Raw genomic sequence first — 23,926 nt, 5'->3', positions numbered from 1 at the left:
TTCATATCAACCTCAGCAAGAAGAAAGGTATTTAACAAGCGATTAAATCAACATTAAAAATGTATTTGTGTAGTTGCTTCAATTATTATGAAATTTTGAATAAACTCAAATATTCTTTGATTTAATCTTTGGTTCAATATAAAGATTTAATTAGGTATTAATGGTTTTTCCATGATTTAATGAGATATGTAAATAAAGCTCGCATTATTCACATATCTCACGCAGTTCCCAGTTTTTAAAGAGACACGCATTTAATGTATTCAAAGCGAAAGGTTATTTTGACAGATCATGTGTTCTGTTGAAAAGATCGTGTCAGGAAAAGTTCTGATCCTTTCTTAATGGATATAATTTGGTTTTTCAAGTCATATCTAATCATCAATGTAAACATTTTATATGATTAGGCAATTCTTGATGATTCGTTAGAAAGGAACAATTTGCCTACGTTAGAATAAGGAAGCATCTTTATTCATAAGTTTTCTGGGAGAAAGAAAAAAAATTCTAAAAACATCAGGTCGCAAAAAAAAATTTCCTTTTAGTCATTGGCTGCATTTGGCGTTACGTCTTTCACTGGGGGTTCCGCCTCTTCTTGCTGTACACTATTTGACCGTACCCTGCAGTAAATTTTCCAAGTTCATTAGCTAGCTGCTTGATCTTGAAGAGCACAGAGAATCTGTCAGTAAATTTGACTACCTGACAGAGCCTATCAGGTATGATATTATTTAACGCTAAATACTTACAAAAATTTACTCTTTTTAAGACTTAGAATATTATTTTTCCTTTCTGCTTTCCTGCATAGCACTGTATTTTAAACGCAATAATAAATGTTATGAAATGGACTGCATTTTTTATTGAAAAATGAAAGTAAATTTAAGGAGACTATTAAATTTTTGCCTAATTATTCCTAAAGTTTCTATTAATTCAAAGGAATATTAAGAATTGTGAATTTATTATAACGTATTTATGTATGTAATTTTAATACAAAAATCGAGTTATTTCACGATTTTTGGATTAAAAATTTTATTAATCTTTTTCTTGCATTCCAAATTCATGTTTAACATATTTTTCCATAAAAATTATCGTAATTTTTGTTTTTTAAATAAAAATGATAATATATTTATTGTTTTCTCAATTATCTTTTGCTTTTATTCTTCAATACAACAAAGGTTAATAATCTCAAAGTGATCAACAGATTGTGTTATCTTTATTTTTCCAAATTACTTATCTCAACGAAATCATAAAAATAAACCATCCAATGCAATTAATTGTCAAAAAAGTGTATCACTATATATCTATGTTCCTAATGTATTTGCTATACATAATTTATAATAAAAATTGATTTCATAATTATATTTCTTCAGAAATATAATTATGATCTAATAGACCAAATAACCATTTGAATGTGATCCTTTCTTCAAATTCAGAGCACAAAGTTGGGCTTATCTACCAAGATTAAATGACATAATTTTGTTTATCTTTAAGATAATAGCAATATCATTAAAAAAAATTGAACGATTAAAAGCGACCTCTTAACAAAATACTTGTAAATGCGTTAAACCTGGTATTAAGCTATCTTCCGTATCTCTGAAAACTTGTGATCTACTGCCTCTCCTTTACAAAAAAAAATTGCCTGCCTTCTTCTGAGGTAAACAATTTGTTTTTGAATAACTTGGTTTTACTCAAAGGTCCTCATGCACTTTTTAAGAAAATTTTGATGTAGATATTTCCTTAAAGTAAATAAAATATCTTGAACTTAAAACAAAACAAATCATATTAAGCGTTCCAGCAGAAATCTGTGATGGTCTTTAAATTCAAAGGCATATGGTATGTAATTACTACAAAAATTTCATAGCATTTATTTCAAAACATCTGTTTCCAAATATGAATAATGTCTTAAGTTCTAAAGTCATTTTAAATTCAAATAAATTAACTATAAAGTGATAATATATTCATTTTTTATTTTAAAAAATAATTAATAAAATATCATGTTTATAGTATCAATGTGCGTCGTATTATTTTTCAATCGAATAAAAGGCAAAAAAATTAATACATTGGATATATGATCCAATATCAAATCAGAAGATTCTGATGAGAATTTCAAACTACTGAAGAGAAATCGATAGTCCCTAAGCTGTACACATTAATCAATAAATCTTTTGTTTTAAAAGATAGTAAATATGTTGAAACGATATTCTAAAGGACCCTTCTTAACAGCTTCTTATCAAAGAGTGAAAAATGGCTGCCTGACAACATGAGATTCGATAAAACTTGCTCCCATTGCGGTGAATGATACTTGTTGTCTATCGTGTCATCTAATAGACACTTTAAATCTAATAATACTTAGAACAAAACATATTCCTTATAAATTGCGAAATACATAATGAAAAAATCATTGGAGACGCTATAAGTGCAGATCTTTGGTTGTGAACTACTAACTTCGGCGAGTAGTTTTTCTTGGGAGAGGAGGACAGGCGTTGATTAACAAAGGTATTTTCAAAATGTTAATAAGATTTTTAACAAAATATTGCATGAAATGTTAATGTGTTTCCTCTATAACTTTGAAAAATATATTTACGCAACTTTAAAATACAAAAAGCAAGATTTTCAATATATCATTTTTTTCAGCACAATGTTTTTCCTAATTTTAACTATTTTTTTAAAAATACAGCAAAGCATATTTTACAACAATATTTTTCAAAGTTTTAAATATTGAATTTATATTCAGTATTTAAAATAAACTATTTTTCAATATCGCGATGATATTAACGCATTTTGTATCTGTATGAGTGCTTGCACATTATCCCCACTATATATAATTAAGAATAAGTTTTAAAAATAAAACAAATATAAACGAATCAAGACTACAATTTTGTTATACCATAATGTTTCGACCTGGAAATTAAAGATCATTTTCAGTTTATTTATTTAGTTATTTTTTAATACCATCTTACTACGGATGCATTCCTTATCATACGCTCATTTTCAGCCAAAAATTAATACAATAAAATTAACATAAAAATATTTTCAATATCTCAGATTTCAGTCAAACGCTGCTTCTATATTGCAATTCATATAAAATTTAACGACAGTTTCAATAATAATAATAGCAATAAGTTTACTTTATCTTACCGATACGAATCTATTATTTAATATTTTGGAGATGATTCTAGCTTTTACAGCTTTTGGGCACTTTTTTAACAAATAATGATTTTGAATTGCAGTAATTTTACATTATTTGCATGATTTAATTTTATCAATGGAGAACATTTTTTCTAAAATATCGAATAAAATTATTTAACCATGAAAAATTAACAAATCTATAAATTAAATTATTATTTTCAATTAATTATTTTTGCTTATGATTAATTATTTAGAAAAAAAACCCGAAGAACACATCTGAAAAATAATCGATCTCTTTAATTAAGCAACTTCGGAAATCACCTTTCAAGTCTTTTATATTCGTAAAGTTTTATTCTTTTTCATTTTTCAAAAAAAAAAAGGTCAACATTAAAAACATTTTTAACGATATTTCTTACTCATAATTTTTTATTAGCAACAAAATATTTGGAATCAGATTCTGAAAATAAAGGATAGATCACTAATGCTTATGTAAAAATGAACATTAGGCTTTTAATAAATTTCTAAAAAAAGAGCAATTTTGCTGCCAAGTGATACAAAAAATTTAATAATTCTCTTCTTTGTAAAGTTGGTAATATAAATTCACTTTTCTTATTCACTTGTTTTATTAGTTGAAGCTCTATGATTATATATATATGTATTTTCTAATATGAATCTGAAGTTCCAGTCATTTCGTTTTCCTGAAAGTTTCCTTTCGATCTCCTTAAAATATATAATTTTACCCTTTTCTCTTCTAAATTCTGAAATTTATTATTATTTAATTAATTCTACCCTATCCCCCAATCCAATTTATTAAACCGATTATTGTATTCAGGAATGAAATTTTATTTCTTATGATACTGATAAGATTAAATGAACTTAAAATCTTTCTGGAATTCTCGAAACAGTTTATCCATTTAGTCTTAACAAAGTAATAAATTTAATATTTACGTAAAATTTACATTAAGACATTTCCTATATTCACCATATTATCAATTCTTGGAAATATCTTATCCACTTTTTTAAATAATTGTTGGCGCGTTCTTTCTAAATATAAAAATTAAACAAATATGTATTTTATATATGTATATGAATCGTCGTATCAAATTGAATAGCGAGGGCATCGAATTTCCAATTCTTTCGGCTTCGCAAGCTTTTGAAGAATTAACGTATATAAATAAAGAATCGAGTTTAATTATCGTGTAATTAAGTACATGTAAAGTTTACATGATCAATATATAAGAAATAAAAATATTTACTAGATATTAAACTCGTTTCGTTTATCTACACATTTAGAACTCCTACATCATATATTCAGGTTTGTATGTATTCATTTCTTAGTTAAAAAAAGACTATGACAAAATATTTTTTTAAAAATATGTGTGTGTTTTTAATTTTGTAAACTCTTATTATTCTAGGTTTTTTTTAAAACAATAGATCTATTTATAATAAATCTTATCATCACCGAATCATCACTGTTCTCCATCTACGTTTCCTAACACTTAAAAGATGGATGAGGCCACAGCCATCGTCGTTGGTAATAAAATCCACCGACCTCTTTTGGATGAAACTTTGACTACTGAAGATTTGCGAGTAGCAAGAGAAGAACTCAATGAAACCGCTGAGACAAGAGAAGTTGCTTTAAGAGTCCTGAAGAAAATGCTGGCAGGTACTTGCAATTTTTTTATAACTGATGGAAAGTAAATAAAGAGGCAGTAAGAAGTTTACATGAAGTCTTGAGACACAGCATTTAAGTTATAAATAAACATCATGAAAGAATTAGAAGAAAAAATTATTTTTCTACTTCTAAGATTTCATTTATCAAGTGAAAAAGTTCATTTCATCAAATAAGTGCATTGAATTTTTCTGAAAACTGCAATTCCGAAACCATATATATTTAAATTTCCAAACAAACACATAGGAAAAATAATAAATGATACAGACTATAAAAAAATGTTGTTCTTTTAATAAAAATAAGCAAAGAAATTTCTTCCGTCAATAAAGCAATTAGTTAAGCGCTTTGTTCTTAGGAAATCTCATTATGAAAATATACAGTATAGATAATTGCACATCCTTGAAATCGCGTTCTTCAGGGTTATTGCCCTTGCTTTCGCAGCAGGTAAAATCCTGAACAGTTTTTTTCTCTCGTGATCTGCGGGAAGCTTAACTCTCCCTCCCGTTATAAAATGCAATTATGCAGAGTTGATGTACAAATGTAAATATTCATATATCAGGAAATGGTACCTACGGTTTCTTTTGAGAAGAAAAGATTTCTTCGCTAGTTTTTAAATGAAACAGTTTCTAATAATACAGTGAAAGAATAAAATATTGATTCAGATTCGTTTGGAATTTTTATTATACTGTTGTCTAAAGTAATTTAGAGGATTTCTAAATTTGCTTCAAAAGAGAAATTGCTAATTTGTGTGCTGTTGTTCAGAAAAAATATCAACTCATGTAATGAAATCCTTCTGATTTCCTGAGGATAATTAAATTTACAAATTACTTCTATGCAATTGTCAATTCAGTTATATCAATCGCTAGCAGTTTTGATACAATTTAATAAGAAAATAAATTCTTAAGTGAAAATTAATTATCTAAATTCATTATAACGAGGTAATGTCGATATTTCGGCTTCCGATTTGTAAATGCAATTTAATAAATGTGAGTTAATTGACACAATATAAATTTGATATATACTGCCGTAAGTGAAGATTCATTGAAGTAACGATATTTAACTCTTTAATCTCCGTACAATTGGGTCATCGTGCTTCTAATTATCAGGGTTTTTTTTTCTTTTTACTTATAAACTAAAATTATATTATTCTAAGATAGTAAAATTCGATAAAAATTTGAGATTAATCCATAAAAATTCCAAGTATTCTATGGATTCTCTGTTACCTCAAACAAGTTAATTGCAAGTTAAAATAGACTGTTATCTGTTGGAATTTTTAGTAACTATCTTGAGCTTCCTATTCTTTTTACGGTTTAATTAAAGTCATAAATAATTCATAATATTTTTATTCTTTTTTTCAAATTTATAAATCAAAAAATCCAATTTTTCAAATTTATGAGAATTGAAATTTATAATATTTATTATAATTCATTGAAAAGATAAAAGTAAAAGGATTCTTAAATACTTTTCCTAATAAATATTTGATATCTTGTGCTCAAACTTTTATTTTAAAATTCCATAAAGATTAACCAATTTGAGTTTAACATTTGATTTAACAATCTGTTTTAACAAATTTTTGATATTTTATATGTGTTTATTTAATGCTGCATTCTTATTTAAACAGAACAAAATGAATTCATGCCTCGAACTGATGATGTCTATTTGCTTCGTTTCCTTCGATGCCGGAAATTTGACTGTGAAAGAGCCTTAAAAACAATTAGAGATCATTATAAATTCAGAAAGCAACATCGTGATATCTTCCCTCTTCCTTCGAGCATTGAGAAAGCTTTGAGAGCACATATCTTTAATTTCTTACCTCACAGGGATCAGAAAGGAAGAGCCATTTATGTTGTCAGGATGGGTAAGTTTACTGATGATTTGTTTGAATTATTAATACGTTAGCTTATATTTTATTCTGTATATAAACATTTAAAGTTGTTTTCAAGGGAGAAATTCAAAAAGTTAGCATGAAGAGATAAATCATTTAAAATGCTCTAATGGGCAAATCACTGAAGCTAGAGCTACCAAATTTTGCATGTAGTTACTTCTCGAGCAGTTAAGTTTATTTTTAATCTGAACTAGAGTTTTGATTAATTATTAATAAAAAATCATTGTTCCCCTTCAATAATTTCAGAGAATATTATCAAAAGAAACAATTTTTATACTGCTTTGAATTTTTTTTAAGTAAAGCTTTTTATTAATTTCGAGTTTATTTTCAAACAATTTTTTAATTTTTATAATTTTTCAAAAATTAGTTTTAAACATACTCTTGAAGTAATTTTTTGCTTTATATAATCGATTATAACAGAATAGCAAGATCTTAAATTATTATGATTGTCGATATTTTAATAATTTTTGCACACTAAACAAAAATAAATCTAAAATGCCGTGGTTCAGAAATCGCTCTTATTACATATTTTGGCATGGCAACAGTCAAATATAAGCATATCAATAAATGAACATTCTAAATTGTTTTATTTAGCTTTTTTACAACTCACTTAGTTCAACACTGGTCTAATTAAATAAAATTGCTATATCTTAAATGCTGCTTGTCTTGTCAAAAACTTCATTCAGTTAGACGATGTATAAAAAAGTTTAATCGAAGGCGAAAATAGGCTTAGCCGTTACTAAATGGATTTATTCTCCTTAAGAATTACTTACGGAAATAAATGATATCTTCCAAAATTATTAATTTCACAAAAAGGTTTTTACATTATCATTAAACTAAAAAAAAACTACCTCATTAAAGATATCGATTTCATTTCTGTACAATTTTTTTCTTTGCTTTTAATAAATTCTTCAAATTTAATTTAAAATAGAAACTTGAAAATATAACATTGAGATGTATAGCAACAATGGGTTTAATTTTCAGTGTCACAAAGATTTTAATGTTGTGAAATTCAAACTCAACCATCAAAATACTCAATTGCGTGCTTTTGCCAATTGTTAAAATTGATTTTTTTCGGACATTAATACTAAAATAGGATTTTCACTTCCGCTTTTATTCCGTAGTATGCACAATTTTAATTCTTGCCTACAATAATTAGTTGAAGATCTATTTGTTTAATTAAATTTATATATTTTAAGTCATATCAAATAAACTGAATTAAAAAAAAAACATTCCATATTAATTGTTTATAATTTGTAAATAATTTGGCCAAGTAAGCTGGCCTCAAAAGACGAATCGTATTAGATATTTCAGTTTATCACTAACTAATACTTTAACATATTTTAAAACAATAAATGCTTTTTGACGTACATTTTTAAGCGCTAATATGAACGGTAGCACATGAACATTATTATGCTCATAATGCAATGACTGACTCATTTGGGCCTGAAGAATACGAAACGGACGAGATAGCCTAAAAAATTATCAAACTGTAATATTCCGAACTAGAAGTCGTGTTTTGAAGGGGAATAGCAATAGTATATAAAAGAAAAGGGAATTCAAATCCCTAGTAGTTTAAAACTTTGTAGCATGATAATCTTACAAAAGATTACTTGGAAAAACTGAAATATTAAATTCACAGAAAGAGAGAATATATTAATGATGTCATTTTTGTTTCAGCATTGCTTTCCCAATATTAAGTAATGAAATAAATATAAAGTTACAGAGCATTTTTTGCAATTTACATTTTTAGAATTAAATTTTAAAATTCGGGCTTGAATGTGCATTGAATCATCAGTGAAATTCCCTGTGTGCTAAATTTCATATATCTAAGCATGAAAGGATTGTCTTCCCATCGCATATACGCACACGAGCATTTCGTTTTAATAAGTATATAATTCCAAATTCAGCAATGAAACATATACATGCATCTGTTTGATTCACTTTAAGTAATCTGAAATTCCCATTACTTTACGAGTTTCCAACGAATAATTAAAAATGCGATTTCATTGTTTACCATTTTAATAAGTTTATTGAAAGTTCTGGTTTTTAATTCAATGTGTGTTAAGAAATCAATTTTATAGTAAAATCGAGAAAATCTGGATTGTTTTTCATGTGACGTGTGATTGTATGAATTTCATTATTTTTCAAGCAAGTTGTTTAATTAACTATCATGTATGCGTTTCATTTTGTATAATTTAAAATTAGAGAATTCATTCGTTCGTGAAACATTGTTTAGATGTTTATAGTTTTAAGTTTGTCTGCCATCAATTTTCAGAGAATTTTTACTTGTTTTCATTTTTTCAATCACCAGACTTTTCTACTAAAGTTTATTTTTAAATTTTAAGAATCCGCAATTATTTTATCATTTTCCTGGGTCTAAAACATCCAACATTTACTAATTCTTAATATTTCACAATGAATCTGCAGTTATTTTTTCCTGTATTTGAGAAAAGTACGGTTGCAAATTATTTAAATGAACGAGATTTTTTTTTTTTTCTAATTTGTATCACAGAAGGTAAAATTTTGAAAAATTCGTATCAAATACAAGATTTTCATTTGCAGTTTCAAAGATTTCGAAGATTACATCTTAATCATGAATACTTAGATTATTCATTTGAAATGTGATGCCTATTTAAATGTGAATTAAAAGCGCTTTCCTTTACATAATGTGAGCGATTATTCCTTTCCATTCATGAGAAGCGAAAGAAAAAATATAATTGTTCAGAATATAAAGAACGTTAGTCCAATTATTGCAATTAAATGCATAAGGAAAATGAATATTTCATTAAATAGAAACAGTATCATTCAGATTTCTGAAAAGAATCTTTCTCATTCCTTTTCATTAAATAAGTTATCAGCAATGACCTTTCAAACCATCCTTTTACTGAATGATCAATCAGATAAATACACGAGGTTAAATTTGTGACATGCGCAGTAGGGTTGAAACATTGTCATAAGAATCAGACAAAAATCACATCGTTTTCCACGTGACTTTCGCAATTTTCCTCTTGTTTCTTCATAAATGAATGATGTCATAACCATTTATTGGATTTAAATCGCTCTTTGTTTTTGATGATTTGATCTCTCTTGATTTGTTTTTATCTAACTGATAAATATAAACGTTTTCTAAAAACTTATAATTTTCCTTTAGAATTTTTTAGATTTTCTACTTCATTTTGACATGTCGAAAGACTGTAATAATAGACGAAATTTATGAGCTATATATTATCAATGAGGCGAAAATATTGATCCATGTGCCAAACTTTTTCGTTAATTCATGTATGCCTTATCTATCCTCATCGGTAACAGATAAAAATATTTACTCAGTAGAAAAGAAGTAAAATAAACTCATTCGAATTTTTAAAAAGGATTGGAAATAAATAAAATAGATCTTAACATTAACATTCTATTTGCTTACTTGCTTTCTTTAGACAAATAAAAGGAAAAAAAGAGATTAGAAAAAAAATATTAATTTGTATAAAAAGACAGATTTTAATTTTCTATATAAGAAAGGATTACTCAATGATATACTCTCCCAGCCTGCATATTAAGCAACTGTCTATGGACATAAATAAATCCACAGAATACATGAAAATATTTAATATTAATAATAACCATTTAGAAACTAAGTACGAAAAAAAAATGAAAATGAAGTAAGAATATTTAACGAATAATGTAGAATTTCATAGAATTTCGATATGTTTTGGAAATAAATCATTTCTTACTGAAACGTTGACAGGTAGGAAATAGATACTTATCTTCAGATGACAATAAATACGATAATAAATAAATACTACAGTTTTTTGGATCCATGCAGCAACTTTGAAAAAAAAATTCAATGAATAAATATATGAACGGAAATCAGTAAGTATAAAAAATATCAATACGTATAAAAAATTCGATTCATGAAATATTTCCATTTTGAAAGCATATAACAAGCTAAATCAATATTAGTCATTACTCTCTTAACAATTAATTACTCTCTTAACAAATATCTAGAATAATTCAAATCGATATTTCATGGAATATTGTCTTTTAAATAATTCCAACACCTGGAATTCGGCATATTTATAGGCATATTTTTTACAGCTCGATGGATACCGGAAGAAACATCATATGCAGACTTTGTAGCAGCTGGAAATCTTATAGCTGAGTATGTACTAGATAACCCTGTTACACAAATCAATGGATATATTGGTATATGGGACTTCAAAGGTTTCTCGATAAGACATTTCCTGCCTTTCTGTTCTCCAAAACATATCATTCTGCTGACTACCCTAATGCAGGTGAGAAAAAATTCATATTTTTTTAAGTACATATTTATTTATACTATTTTTTAAATTAAATTAAATTATAACATAGACATTAAATCATAGTTTCTTTAAGTAATTTGAATATTTAATACAAAGTAATGCAAGCTGAATTGGAGAACATACAGAAGAATTTGGTTAGAAATGTTAAAACCGCACATTAATTTAAATTTATCTTGAAAAAAATCGTGTCCGACAAGGAAAAAAAAAGATGAATTTATAAAAAACTGTAATTTTTCAAATACATAAAGTGGGGCATCCATGTATCACTAATCTCCACATATCGAAAGTTTTTTTTAGAAATCTAGGAATTCAATTAACAGAATAAAATTTTTATACAGAGAATAAAAGTTTTACAATAAAATTTTATGCATTCTCAAATCTTTCGCTGATTTATTGACAAAGAAACATAAATTAAATAATAGAAAAAATTATATCATTGCAATAGAAAATCTCGGAAAGTCGAAATTTTTTATGAAAAAGTAATTAAAATTATTTCCAGAGTGACATATGCTATTCTTAGTTATATATATATATATATATATATATATATATATATATACTAGCCGCCTTTGGCGACCAGCCGGTTCGCCAATCTTAATGTTCATTAAAATTTTAATAATTAAATATTTTATGCAATTCCAACTTTAATAGATTCTTCAGCAAAATATTTTAAAACTTCAAATTTTGATAGTCATATAATTCACTCATAATATTATAAAGGCCTTCAGTCATAACGTGATATGTATCTCTCTAATTTTCTGTTACCCCTCGTAGAATTTATGCTTTAAATTAAAGTGTAAATGATTAATCTGCAATTAATATAATAATATTTTTTACTGAAACAAAGCATTTTTTTAATAATATAATTACTGATAATAGAGTCACTGAGCGTTTAAATTTTATGGGCACTAAAGAATATCTTTCTTAATTTATGTAATATCTTAAGAATTTGTCAACAAAATTTTCTCAGATTCATCATGAACAGATCGATTAATGAACAATATTTCATTTTAAATGCATCAAACACTAAGAAAATAAAATGAATCGTTTAAAATAATCGGTCTAAAACAGGTTTAAAAAAAACTACTTAAAAAACGATGTACTTAAAACTATAAGCATATACAAAAAAATATATAACTAACATAAATACAATTTAATTACAAAAGTACACAACTAACCTAAAAATAATTTAAATCATTGAAAACAGGTCAAAAAAAACTACTTAAAAAACGATGTACTTAAAACTATAAGCGTATACAAAAAATATATAACTAACATAAATACAATTTACTTACAAAAGCATGCAACTAACCTAAAAATAATTTAAATCATCCGTTGAAAGTGGTTGTCATGACAACAATCAGAACAATGCGCATGCGTGAATTTTCTTCGCCAGTTAGGTAACGCAAATGCGTGAATTTTTCTACGCCAGTTGGGGTAACGCTAGGCAGATTATACATTTTTAATTTCCTTTATTCTGTGTTATTTTAATTCAAAAGTACTTCAGAATGAATCTGAAACATGGATTAATTAACAATGTTTAATTTTAAATGCATAAAACATTAAGAAAATAAACAGAATCGTTTGAAATAATCCGCCGAAAAATGTTAACCCTAGCCTCATTACTGTTGGGAGAAAAAAGAAACGGAAGTCTTACTCATTTGGCGGTGGGGGAAATGGAAGATATTTTTTGGCGGAAAGGTTGGCGGTGGGGAAAATGGAAGATTTTTTTGGCGGGAAAGTTAGTTTTTAATTAATAATTAAAATTTCAAAAAAAGGGACCCCAGGTGCACATTCCCGACCTCTAGGGTATACATGTACCAAATTTGATAGCTGTATGTCAAATGACCTGGCCTGTAGAGCGCCAACACACACACACACACACATTGAGCTTTATTATAAGTATAGATATATACTTTAAATTTAGTTTAATTTTACTTTAAATTTTGTATAGCTTTACACTTCTTATGATGAAAAAGAGCCCAAGGTGGAAGTATTTAATTGTAAAAGATGTAGATGGGGAAAAGCAAGAAGTTTAAAAAAATGTTTTTAATAATTTTGACAAATAGACATCATTTGAACAGTTATTAAAATAAATTTCTTTAATAATTTAATTTTTAACTTAACTTCCGTAACTCTAAAAAATTTAATTATCATTTTTAGTAAGTAAATGAGTAAAATTTCCCGATTTGTATTTCCTTAAGTAAAACTAGCTCACTTTAATGAATGATATAAAAAGGAGGTTGGAAAATCAAGTTGTTACAAGAAAAGTATGAAATTTCGACAACTAAGGTATACACACTTTTGAAAAGTCGATATTACCTGCAAATTTTTAAAAATAAATTTCCTTATTTAATGTTTTTAAGGATACTTTAAACATAAAAATTAAATATATATGGTTGATTTGAGTACAAAAATGGTGGAATTTTTGTTATATACATTTATATGATGAAATTTCAGGAAAATTTAATTTGATTTTTAAAGATTTTATTGCATGTTTTCTAAAAAATGCGTTATTTTAATACTTCTGAAATTTCAAATTTATGAGCAAAGTTTATTGAACAAAAACCAAAAGTAAAATTGTATCTTGTATCATAGTATACTCTATCATTTGACAACTAACTCCTTATAATTTCAAGATTGCATTGTATTTCCCATTTTCTAGTTAAAAAATATAAGGGAAAAAATTAACACAAGGATTAAAAAAAAAACAAATTTTATATTTATTAGTTTACTGAGCAAAAACGTGATGATTTTTTCTAATGGGGAACATAAAAGTAAAAATATTTTTTTTTTCTATCAATCACGCACTTTCTGGAATTTTGAATTAAAAATATTTTTTTTAATGATTAATAGCATAACAATGGAAAATATTATTGATTTTTCCCTTAATAAACACGTTTATTAGATGGCTGTTTAACATATATAATACCTTTTTTTTTTACCAGCTTGGGCCAAATCGTGTCAAATATCTAACTCTCCAAAGATTTTAGAATTGTAAAAAAAAAAAAAAAACTTTATTTAATCCTTCAATATATGCCAAAAAGTTGCAAAAAGTTATATAAAAGTTGCAGTTTGTGTGCACATATTAATTAACTAGGAGATGTGTAATATATTTACATGTTTCTCGAAATTTATTTTTAATTAATTAATTAAATTTATTCTTATAAATTTATTTTAATTATTACCCAGTAGTCTGTGTATGAAGGCATGCTCATAATATTCATGCAAAGCATTTGGAGTTGTAAACCTTTTATAAGAACCAATGAAAACACATGTTGCTTCGGAGCAACCATACTAAATAAAAGATTAAGTTTTGGTGAATGGTTACCACATTTAGATAATATCGCCATAGAAATATAATTTGGCGTACATATCTTGCTTTTAAAATCTATCAACAATTACTAGATGAAATTATTATTAAGAATAAGCAAAAGTCATAAAAGATTGTATATTGAACAATTTTCGAGTAAATACATAAAAATTCACAATGCGTTTTAACTCAAACTTCACTATTTAATTTTTTTTCTAGGACCGATTCCCTGCAAGATTTAAGATTGCTTATTGCGTCAACTGCAGTAGCTTAGTAAACAAAGCATGGGCATTAATAAGTCCAGTAATGAAGGACAAGTTTCGAAAAAGGGTATGTTATAGTTTTCTGAATACTGATAAAATATTTGATTTTTTTAAAATATTTTATATACTGAGAACAAATTAACTAACAAATAATGCTGGTATGTTTTATAACTTAACTTATCTCATTCAAAGAAAAGCTTGTTAAATTATTTAACTCGCTTTGATGAGTAACATAGATTTTTTTTAATCTATTACTGAAGTTCTAAACTTTAATATATAATTTTATAACAGCAATTCATTTGAAAATATTTGAATTAAAAACATGAAATTCAAAATATATCTTAAAAAATGAAATTATGCATATAAAAAGTGTGTGAAATTAAGTTATGATATGTTTCGAGTATTTAATTTTTTCTATTAAAGCTTATAAAATAGATTTTATTAAGTTCTTCGATTGATTATCTCAGAAAACTTCATAATCAATCAAAAGATTGATTAAGAAATTAAAAATTGATTTTTAAAAAACAATTTTTTGAAAAATTGTATTATTATTATTTTTTTAAAAATTAATTTCAAGAAATCTAAAAAAAAAATTCAGATTAGATGGATAATTGCCCTATCATAAAGAGAAAAAAAATTACATTCAATATTTTCTTGATATTTCCAATTTTTATTGTTACTTTGACTCTTAGTAATTCAGCGTCGATAACCATTATCGCAGATAAAAATATTGTAATAAATTTTAAATTTTGCTATTCTTCGCTCGTTGTTTACAATGACCTAATGGTGATATTTGAGTTCGGAGATACGAAGTGTCAATTTCATGAAAAATCCGTAGTGAATACTAGTTGTATATTCTTACTTAATTTAGATAAAATGAAATCGGCTTTCGTCTTTCAACTCAAGATTCATTTTTAAATATAATTTTACAATATTTTTAGGAATTCATGTTTCTTGTTGTTTCCCAAAACTGAAGATAAAGTAATGTGATTCAAAACTTTGATAAATTTATTATAGGCGCATGTTGCACTACTTGATACAAAAAAAAGCTAAAAAAATTCGTTTTATTTTTACGCTAGCTGCCTTTGGTGATTAGTTGTTTAGATGGGATAATTCACTAAGTTCCATCTCAAACAAAATCTTTAATATATAACTTTTGTTTATGATTATCTCGACAAAGTAATTTTACGGATCATAATATAATAGATATTAGCGCCATGCCGTTTCAATAGCTTTAACACTTGTTCTGTTTCATGAATATATGAACATAAAAATTTTAAAGAGCACTTCTTACAACTATACTTAGTAAATTTAGCTAACATGATGATGGAATCTAAGCCAGGATATGCATATGAATAAATTTATCAGATTGTTCACACACAAAAAAATGAATAATAAACAGTTATATCACATTATCAAATAAAGAATTTAAAATTCTGTCATCACAACATTGATCACGTTGTTAAGCTTAGAATTTATAAAACAGTTTCCGAAATATCGTTAAATGTTGTTCAATGTGGCATTTCTAATACTGTTAAGACAATATTATGCGATATTCAGCTTCTAATGAAAAATTGCTTCTATGAATCTTTGGAATAAAATTTCAAATAAAATGAATCATTACGCGAAAACTAATATTTTTGTGCCGGAATTTTACAGTAATAATATTTTTTGTTGTTGTCATTTGAATATTACTACATATATACTACATTTAATATAGCACAAAGTATTTTACAAAATCCTGCTGCTACTGAGGAATGTTCTTTAAAATCATGTACAAAATGTTCTAAAAAAGAATCGCTCTTTATTGCATTTTGAATAAATAGGTATATTCCTTCCAGCATTAGACTTATATCTTGTGTATTTTTACAGATCAAAATCTTTGGAACAGACATGACAGTTTTACATCAGTTCCTCGAACCTGCCATTTTACCCACCGAATATGGAGGCATAATTACAACACCAGAGAACGTTGAAATGGCTCAAAGAGTACTTGATCAGGAACAATATGTAAAATTCAACCTGAAATTTGGATTCCCTTAGAAAAAAAAAAGCTCACTTAAAAGCGCTGTTAATATTGACTTTTACTGTTGTGTGTGTTGAAAGCTTTGTTTTCTGCATGAACTCTTAGTACTATGCTTTAGGAATTGGTTTTATGCACTGGTCAACGCCTGTGGAAACGGACATTTTTTGGGACAAACATTTCATTTGTGCAACAAACTATCTTGTTGAAACACCAACTGTATAATATCTTACTTTTATATTTCATAAACGAGACTGAAGTGTTGAACTGCAAGTAAAAGTTGCATGTTCATACGCACAAACTGTCTTATGCCAAAAAAATTTATAATATATCAAGATAGCTTGAAAAGATTTTAATTATTTATTACATTTCTTTGCATTAGAAATTATTTTAGAGCACAAAATTCAACAAAAATAATTACAGATTTATAAAGTTTCCTGTGACAAATAATAATGAAATAATGAATAATAATGAATGTTAACCTCTGAAATAATAAAAATAAGTCATTATGTGCATATACTTATGTTAATTTATATTAAAATTTTACTCAGTGAATTTTGTAAGATCTTATACATTCCTTTTCTTTATGATTAAAAAAATGCATTAACTATCCATTATATTGCCTTTAAGATTATTTAGTAAAGCTTATAGTTTTCTACAATTATTAATGTTTTGTAAGTAGAAATTAAAGTTGATAAAATTAAAGCATTAAAATTTGAAAAAGTAAAAACATAAAATGTTTGTAATTTCGGATATTGTATAAAAACTATTTATGTTTAATTTAAGAATTTTAGATTTTAAAATGCATTAAGATGTGCCTAATATAAAAAATACTAAGTAGAGAAATGAACAGTTAGAAAAACATTTTACCAATTAAAATTTGTTATCTCTAAAATATAATGCGCTTGCAAAGACAAAGGAAAATATATAGCTTTTTATACGCATTAAATGTCTATTTATAATATCGTAATAATGCTGCAAATATGTTTAAACAATTTTATTTCTATTGCGTCAAGGATAGGTTAATTTATATGAAAAGTAAAGCACAAATATATATATTATTCACAGATATTCTTGTATTTTCAACAATTAATTATTCTCAACATGGCTTCTGTCTCATCTTCGCTTTCATGAGAATCACCAAGCAATGACATTTTCAGCTTTATCTCTTGTATATTAAAAAATTATTATTGTGTATAATGAAATAAAGAATAATATATAGAATGTTTTAATTCAAAACATGGGTTTTGAAATGGTGTTCAATTAGATACAGTTTCAATTCTCTGCTTATGTTATCTGATGAAAATGTTTCCCGCAATTAATGTGTTATGGAAACTTTGCATATTGTGATTTTACTATAAATCTTATACAAACATTTTATCCATTGTGCTATAGCATGCATTTCATGTTAATGTATCTGTGATTATTTTTGTCATTTTATTTATATTTAATTTGTAAGTTACTTGTCAGAATAAATGCTGGCCATTTTTTTAAGTAAAGTGCATGTGTTATCATTATACTACATTCATAAAATAAAACAAATGATAAATTATGATATGTGTTTTATATTATTAAAAGTTTTATTAAACTTAAGTTCATGTGTTCTTTATAATATCAAGGATCCATCTTTATATTTGCTTCGTTATTTTAATTCTTACTTCTTAAAGTGCACTGAACAAAATCCATGACATTCATTCGATTTTTAAATTTTAAATAATAAATATTACGAAATCATAAAAGATTTTCTATCATTTTTATAAATTACAATGCAAATTTCACTAAAAATATAAATTTAATTTATAGGTTAAAACAATGGTTCAATTAAAAGACAATTATTTAAACTTTGAAATAATGTAAAAATACGTTTTATGCTGAAATATTTTCGGAAGTTATTGCTGAAACCTATAAAATTTCGCTTAATTTTTAATGTTTTTTTTTTTTTTTTTTTAAGATTCACATTTTCACTCTCCAAAGTATGTAACTGCAAAGTTAATAGCTCTAGGTGAAACGGTCTGGCCAGTAGAGCGTCAATACTCACACACGCATACACAAACACATATCCATCTTTAATTTTTTTTTAATTGCGTAGGCACGGAACATAGCATACTTTTTCTTTTGTAATGTCAAAACAAGATATATACGACACATAATATAAAATTCCATCTTGATACTATTAAGAAGCAGAAGGATATTAGCAATGAAAAGAGCTAAATTTCGATTGCTATCTAAAAGCAGCTAAATAGTGAGAGTTCTTCACAAATTGATATTATTTAAACTTGAATTTTCAGATTGTAATATTGTTCAGTTTTAAGGTGTAAAATATATTAAAGACTCTAAATTTTTATAAACCAACAATAATTTCATAATTTCAGTAAATTAAGAATAACATTAAAACTTATTCCGTTAGTAACGTTTTTTGCATAAATGTAGCAATTGTAAGTTTACGTAACTTGATATACACGATATAATTAAAAGCATATAAGCAGCTTTATACTCTGCTTATCCTGCTGACGCGTTATTTGGACTCTTTCTTGGATTCTGCTTATCCATCCAATGGGAGTCATCAAATTATCAGAATTGGACCGTCGATAAGTTCCTAAAAGTGCATAGTTTCAAGATTTCCAGACACATCAAGTATAATCGTTTTTAAAACACTATGCCGCTGGCATGGAAGCTTAGAAAGCTAGTTGTCTAATCAGATAATATCCTCATCGTCTGACTTATTTCTGAAATTACGAACTCAATAGACCTCTCCTGATAATGTTTTTTAACAACCTTTAAATCTGTTTTGCTATTAGTAAATCAATGATAATCAATTAAAATAAAAATAGTTAATAACTGCGTTTTATTAGGTAACCATTCAAATTTATAATCTTTTTATGTGCAATTAACTTTATACATTAGAGATCAAAATCTCTTTATATTAAGCTAATTATATAAGAATATTTAATTGAAACTATAGGAAAATGAATGAATAATATCATTTCAACGCAAGTTTTTTTCTTCTTTTTTTCTATATGTTTCCTTGAAGAAAAATTTGATTTATACGATTCAAACATTTTCCTCTTTATAAATTAAGTTTTCTTATTACGATTACAATTAAAATTCAAATTATTATTTCACTATTTTAATGAATTTTTAAACATTTACCATTTTCATGCAAGAAATGCATGGACTGATTTATTACAAGCAATGCTTGGACCTATTTTTAAACAACAATTAAGATATTTATAAATATTATAATACAAAAACTACATAGAATACAAGAAAATCTTAAGTTATTTTATAGATACTCATTTAAATAAAAATAAAAAAACAGGGCGCAATTACTTTGATAGTAAAGAAAATAAAACAATTAAATGATTAATTCTATACTATATTAAGAAAAGAATCTCGTCATCTTTTCAATAGCAAATGTACAGAAAATCTGCATAAAAAATGCGCTATCATATGAAAAATAATTTAAAAAATTTAATTTCAATCAATCAATCAATCAATTTTAATTCATTAATTTAATTCATCAAATTTAATCAATTAATTTAATTTTAAAATTTTTCAGTTTTTAAACAATAAAAAAGTTAAATTTAAAAAATACAATTAATTTTTGAAATTCATTTAATAATTATAATTGAATGTGTTTAAATAAGCCTTTTTTTCTACAATTCAAAAAATACTAATTACTCATTAAGTTATTCAAATTCCATCTGATTCTGATACATCAATTTGATGTTCAAATATGTTTCATTGCACAATATACAATTAAATGATACCAATAAGAAACACACTATAGTAAATATTCGAAAATTAATGTATAAATATGCCATCGTTTTCTCACTGAGCAAGTATTTAAATTTCCTCTTGAATAAGGATTGATAATACTAAAATTATCACAACGAACATGTTTTCAACACCAAAGTCACAGTTGGGCACAAAAGAACTTTGGAAAAGGTATGTAAAATAGGAAAATTATTTAAAATTCATTTTATCGATCAAATAAACTTTCCAAAGCAAATAGAATTATTTATTTCTTTTGAGATCAATGAGAAAAAGAAAAAAAAAAGGAAAACGGAAAAATATAATCATGCAAATTTTAGGGGAAAAAATTCTTTCTTTATTAATAAACATCATCTTTTCCCCTACAAAAAAAATGTAATAAAAGAACACTTTTATTAAATTAAAAAAAAAAGTTCTTCATAAAACAATTATTTGTTTATTGAAAACGATTTAGGCACTTATTAATAGACAGGCCTGTTCAATTATTAAGTAACTGTAATGAAATGATATCGCAAAATAATGTTTTTATACCAAAGTCTTAATGTTTTTTAATATAGATTAATATTAAAAGTGCGCTTGAAAAATCGATTAGTCTTAATAGAAAATATATAAGAAATATGTGTAAAGTAAAAATAAATAATAAAGATGACTAGAATTTCGATCTTCAGACTACAGATACGAATCTACAATCTGAAACATCGTAACATCATAATATAGTAGATTTGCTTCGTCTGTTTTCATATTATACCATTAAAATTTCCCTCTTAATTACAGCAAAAAAAAATTATTTAATATCGAAGCATTGTGTGTTTAGATGCATTTTCGAAAACAACGAAGAATATTGCTGTAAAACACATTTAAAAACTTTTAATTAATTCGATATTAAAAAAACATGAAACAAATTACATTTGTCACTGAAAAGCTGATTTTTTTCCCAGGTTAAATTTAAGGAAGGTAAAAAAAAAAAAAAAAAAAAAAAAAAAAAAAAAAAATCCAATCCTATTTTTTTTTTTAATACTTTCGTTGAAAACATTTACAGTTTAATAAATAACTTCGTGCTAGATTCGGTAGTTCTGCGTCCAACTGTATAATCTATAGAATATTTTTTAAAAATGTTGTATTATATTTATTTATTGCATCACTCGATATATAGATACTATCCAGCATATTTACATTATCATGTTAGAATTATAATTCATAATCTCCCTATTCCATTATACTGATAATATTTTGCAACTCTAACAAATTTTATTTCTATAAATTCTATTCTAAAAAAATTTATGCAGTTCAAAAAAATTTTCATAACATTTGTGAAAACATGTTTGAGATATTTCGTAATATAGCAATTACAATTATCTTGTAAACTAAAATTCGTAATAGAGTTAACAAAAATTATGAACAGAACTTATTAAAATTTCTCAAATTCAAAATGCCTTCCAATATTTATTTATAACCTGGTTTTATTTTATTGAATTTTTTTATTCCTATTATTGATTTATTAGTTTTAAATTTTTCAACTGAAAACAATTAAAATAAAAATTCTTAATTATATATTAATTTCAAATAATTTAACGATACAACTCAAAAATATTAAAGCTGAAAACTATAATAATGAAAGGAAAATATCCATTTGATAATTTAATACTTAGATAAAGAATTATTTTATAAATAAATATAATCTTTTAAAAAATTAAACTTACAGTAAGCTTGATCCATCCAAACCTTTCAGACTGTTCTTATTCTGACGCAAAAAACTTTTGCGAAGATCACTTTTTAAAAGTTTGTCTGATTGTCGTTACTTTCATTAAAAGATTTTCAAATGTCATGGAAGATAATGCTAAATATACCTCTTCGATTATTATTTATTCTTTATGAAAAATTTTAGAACACTTTATTTAAAATGTGAAATTCTGAACAAATCCTGGCTTTTCTTCTCTTTGTTCTCGAATATGGTAGCAACTTGAAACGGTAGAATGTTTGAATATGTGATTTATTTATAATGCCATTAAACAATCCAAATTTGCTAGAAAAAAATCGTTTGCGGATTCAGAAATTCCATACCTTTGAAATATGAAAACTTCGAACTTAAAGTTATAAACAATGATATTGCCAACTTTTCAAAAAATAACTGTTTGAGACATTTCAATCATTAATTATATTGATTCTATTGTTAATGATTGCTTTAAAAGAAATCAAATCTCAATTATAGGAAATAAAAAACCAATTCTCAATCAAAAAAAAAAAAATTCAAAAAATGTTTTTTTAAAAATTGCTAAATTTTGATTGAACAATTGAATTAATTTTGCCTATTTTCTTAATAACTTTATTTAAATAATTTTTATCGTGTTTAAATTCAAAGAATTATTTTTTCAATTATATCAATTTTTTTCTTTAATTTTGGCAACTTGGTAAAAAAATATTATTTTCATTTTTGATTTGCAACAATACATACATGTTATACATTCCTTCAATGAAGTTCAAGCCATTTTCATTGTGTAAAGATTTAATAACTTTTTTTTCCTTACATTGTTAAAATTTAACGAATGAAACTGCTATTTATTTTTTGGTATTCTTTCTCGATAATGCTGCAATAATTTTTTTTTTTTTTACTTTATCTCATTGTATTTTTGTTCAATCCAAAACCAAAAGGCATTTAGATAATAAATATAATCAGAAATATATCCGGAATGTTGTATTATTATACTTGCTGTTTTTTTTTTTTTTCTCTTTTCTTTATTTTTATCAGTAAGCTTTTTCCGACTAGATATGACACATACTACACGTGTAACCAGGAAGTGTTGGTAAAACTCGATGTGAAATTTTAATGTAGAAATAAACATCGCATTTTGAAACAGAAATAAAAAAATTAAATCAGTATATAATGAGATAACGGGCAATTATGTTTACAAAGCGATTATGAAATCATGTGATTTGTTTCTACAAGGGAACTGCAGACAAAACAATGAACAGAGTAAGCGTAAAGTTTATTATGTTCTACTCTGTAGCCAAACAATAACGCTTAAATCTCCATTACAATTTGAAGTTTAAAAATAATTTATTGAGGTAACGATCAATATTAAGTTATTTATAAGAGATTTAATTGAAATCATTCACAAAAATATTCCTGATCAATAACTGATCAACAAAGGCAGCCAATATTGAATGGAATACAACGGCAATGTTTCTAAAAAAATCACAGTTTAAAAACTTACAGTTTCAAAAGGTATTTCGAATTGTTTTAAAGTACCTATCAAAGATATATTTTAAAAATATCAGTATCTATACAAATACCATTTGTTATCCTTTTTATACTTAAATTATGATAAAAAAAATTTACCAAAACGCTCTAAACAGCAGGCCCTTTTGAACTACCAAATTCAACATATAGTTCCTTGCTAGATAAAAGGGAATCACTAAAAAGAGGGTGTTTTCAAAACTTTAATTAAGTATTAGTTACATGTATGACATTTTTTACGGCCTCTTTTTAAAAAAATTTAATTTAAACAAGCTTAGTAATGCCATATTCCACTAATAGTCTATTAACATTGATGGTCTCCATTTCC

At 25.5% G+C, this 23,926-nt stretch overlaps 1 protein-coding gene across 4 annotated transcripts; it reads left to right on the top strand.

Annotated features, from left to right (window-relative positions):
• Window positions 1–635: 635 nt before the first annotated feature.
• LOC129975978 (alpha-tocopherol transfer protein-like) lies at window positions 636–18,116 on the top strand. 4 transcript variants are annotated; one of them, XM_056089289.1, is made up of 6 exons: window positions 636–707; window positions 4,533–4,783; window positions 6,411–6,647; window positions 10,767–10,963; window positions 14,523–14,633; window positions 16,439–18,116. In XM_056089289.1, exons 2-6 carry the CDS (start codon window positions 4,624–4,626, stop codon window positions 16,607–16,609), a joined length of 876 nt encoding a protein of 291 aa, XP_055945264.1. In that variant the 5' UTR covers window positions 636–707; window positions 4,533–4,623; the 3' UTR covers window positions 16,610–18,116. The 4 variants fall into 4 exon arrangements, with proteins under 4 accessions (XP_055945264.1, XP_055945265.1, XP_055945266.1 ...); XM_056089290.1 differs by lacking the exon at window positions 636–707 and adding an exon at window positions 1,538–1,642; XM_056089291.1 differs by lacking the exon at window positions 636–707 and adding an exon at window positions 1,692–1,821.
• Window positions 18,117–23,926: the final 5,810 nt, after the last annotated feature.

This window comes from Argiope bruennichi, chromosome 7 (genome assembly GCF_947563725.1).
Source record: "Argiope bruennichi chromosome 7, qqArgBrue1.1, whole genome shotgun sequence".
Taxonomy (NCBI): Eukaryota; Metazoa; Arthropoda; class Arachnida; order Araneae; family Araneidae; genus Argiope; species Argiope bruennichi.
Note: the sequence above shows the minus strand (reverse complement) of the source record. Positions and strands in the feature narration are given on the sequence as shown.

What these genes read in the sequence shown, in the direction of transcription:
- LOC129975978 (XM_056089289.1), top strand. Translation starts at nt 4,624, where the DNA reads ATGGATGAGGCCACAGCCATCGTCGTTGGTAATAAAATCCACCGACCT. An exon ending in CCTGAAGAAAATGCTGGCAG is followed by an intron (nt 4,784 to 6,410) that starts GTACTTGCAATT and finishes TTATTTAAACAG; the next exon opens with AACAAAATGAATTCATGCCT. An exon ending in CATTTATGTTGTCAGGATGG is followed by an intron (nt 6,648 to 10,766) that starts GTAAGTTTACTG and finishes TATTTTTTACAG; the next exon opens with CTCGATGGATACCGGAAGAA.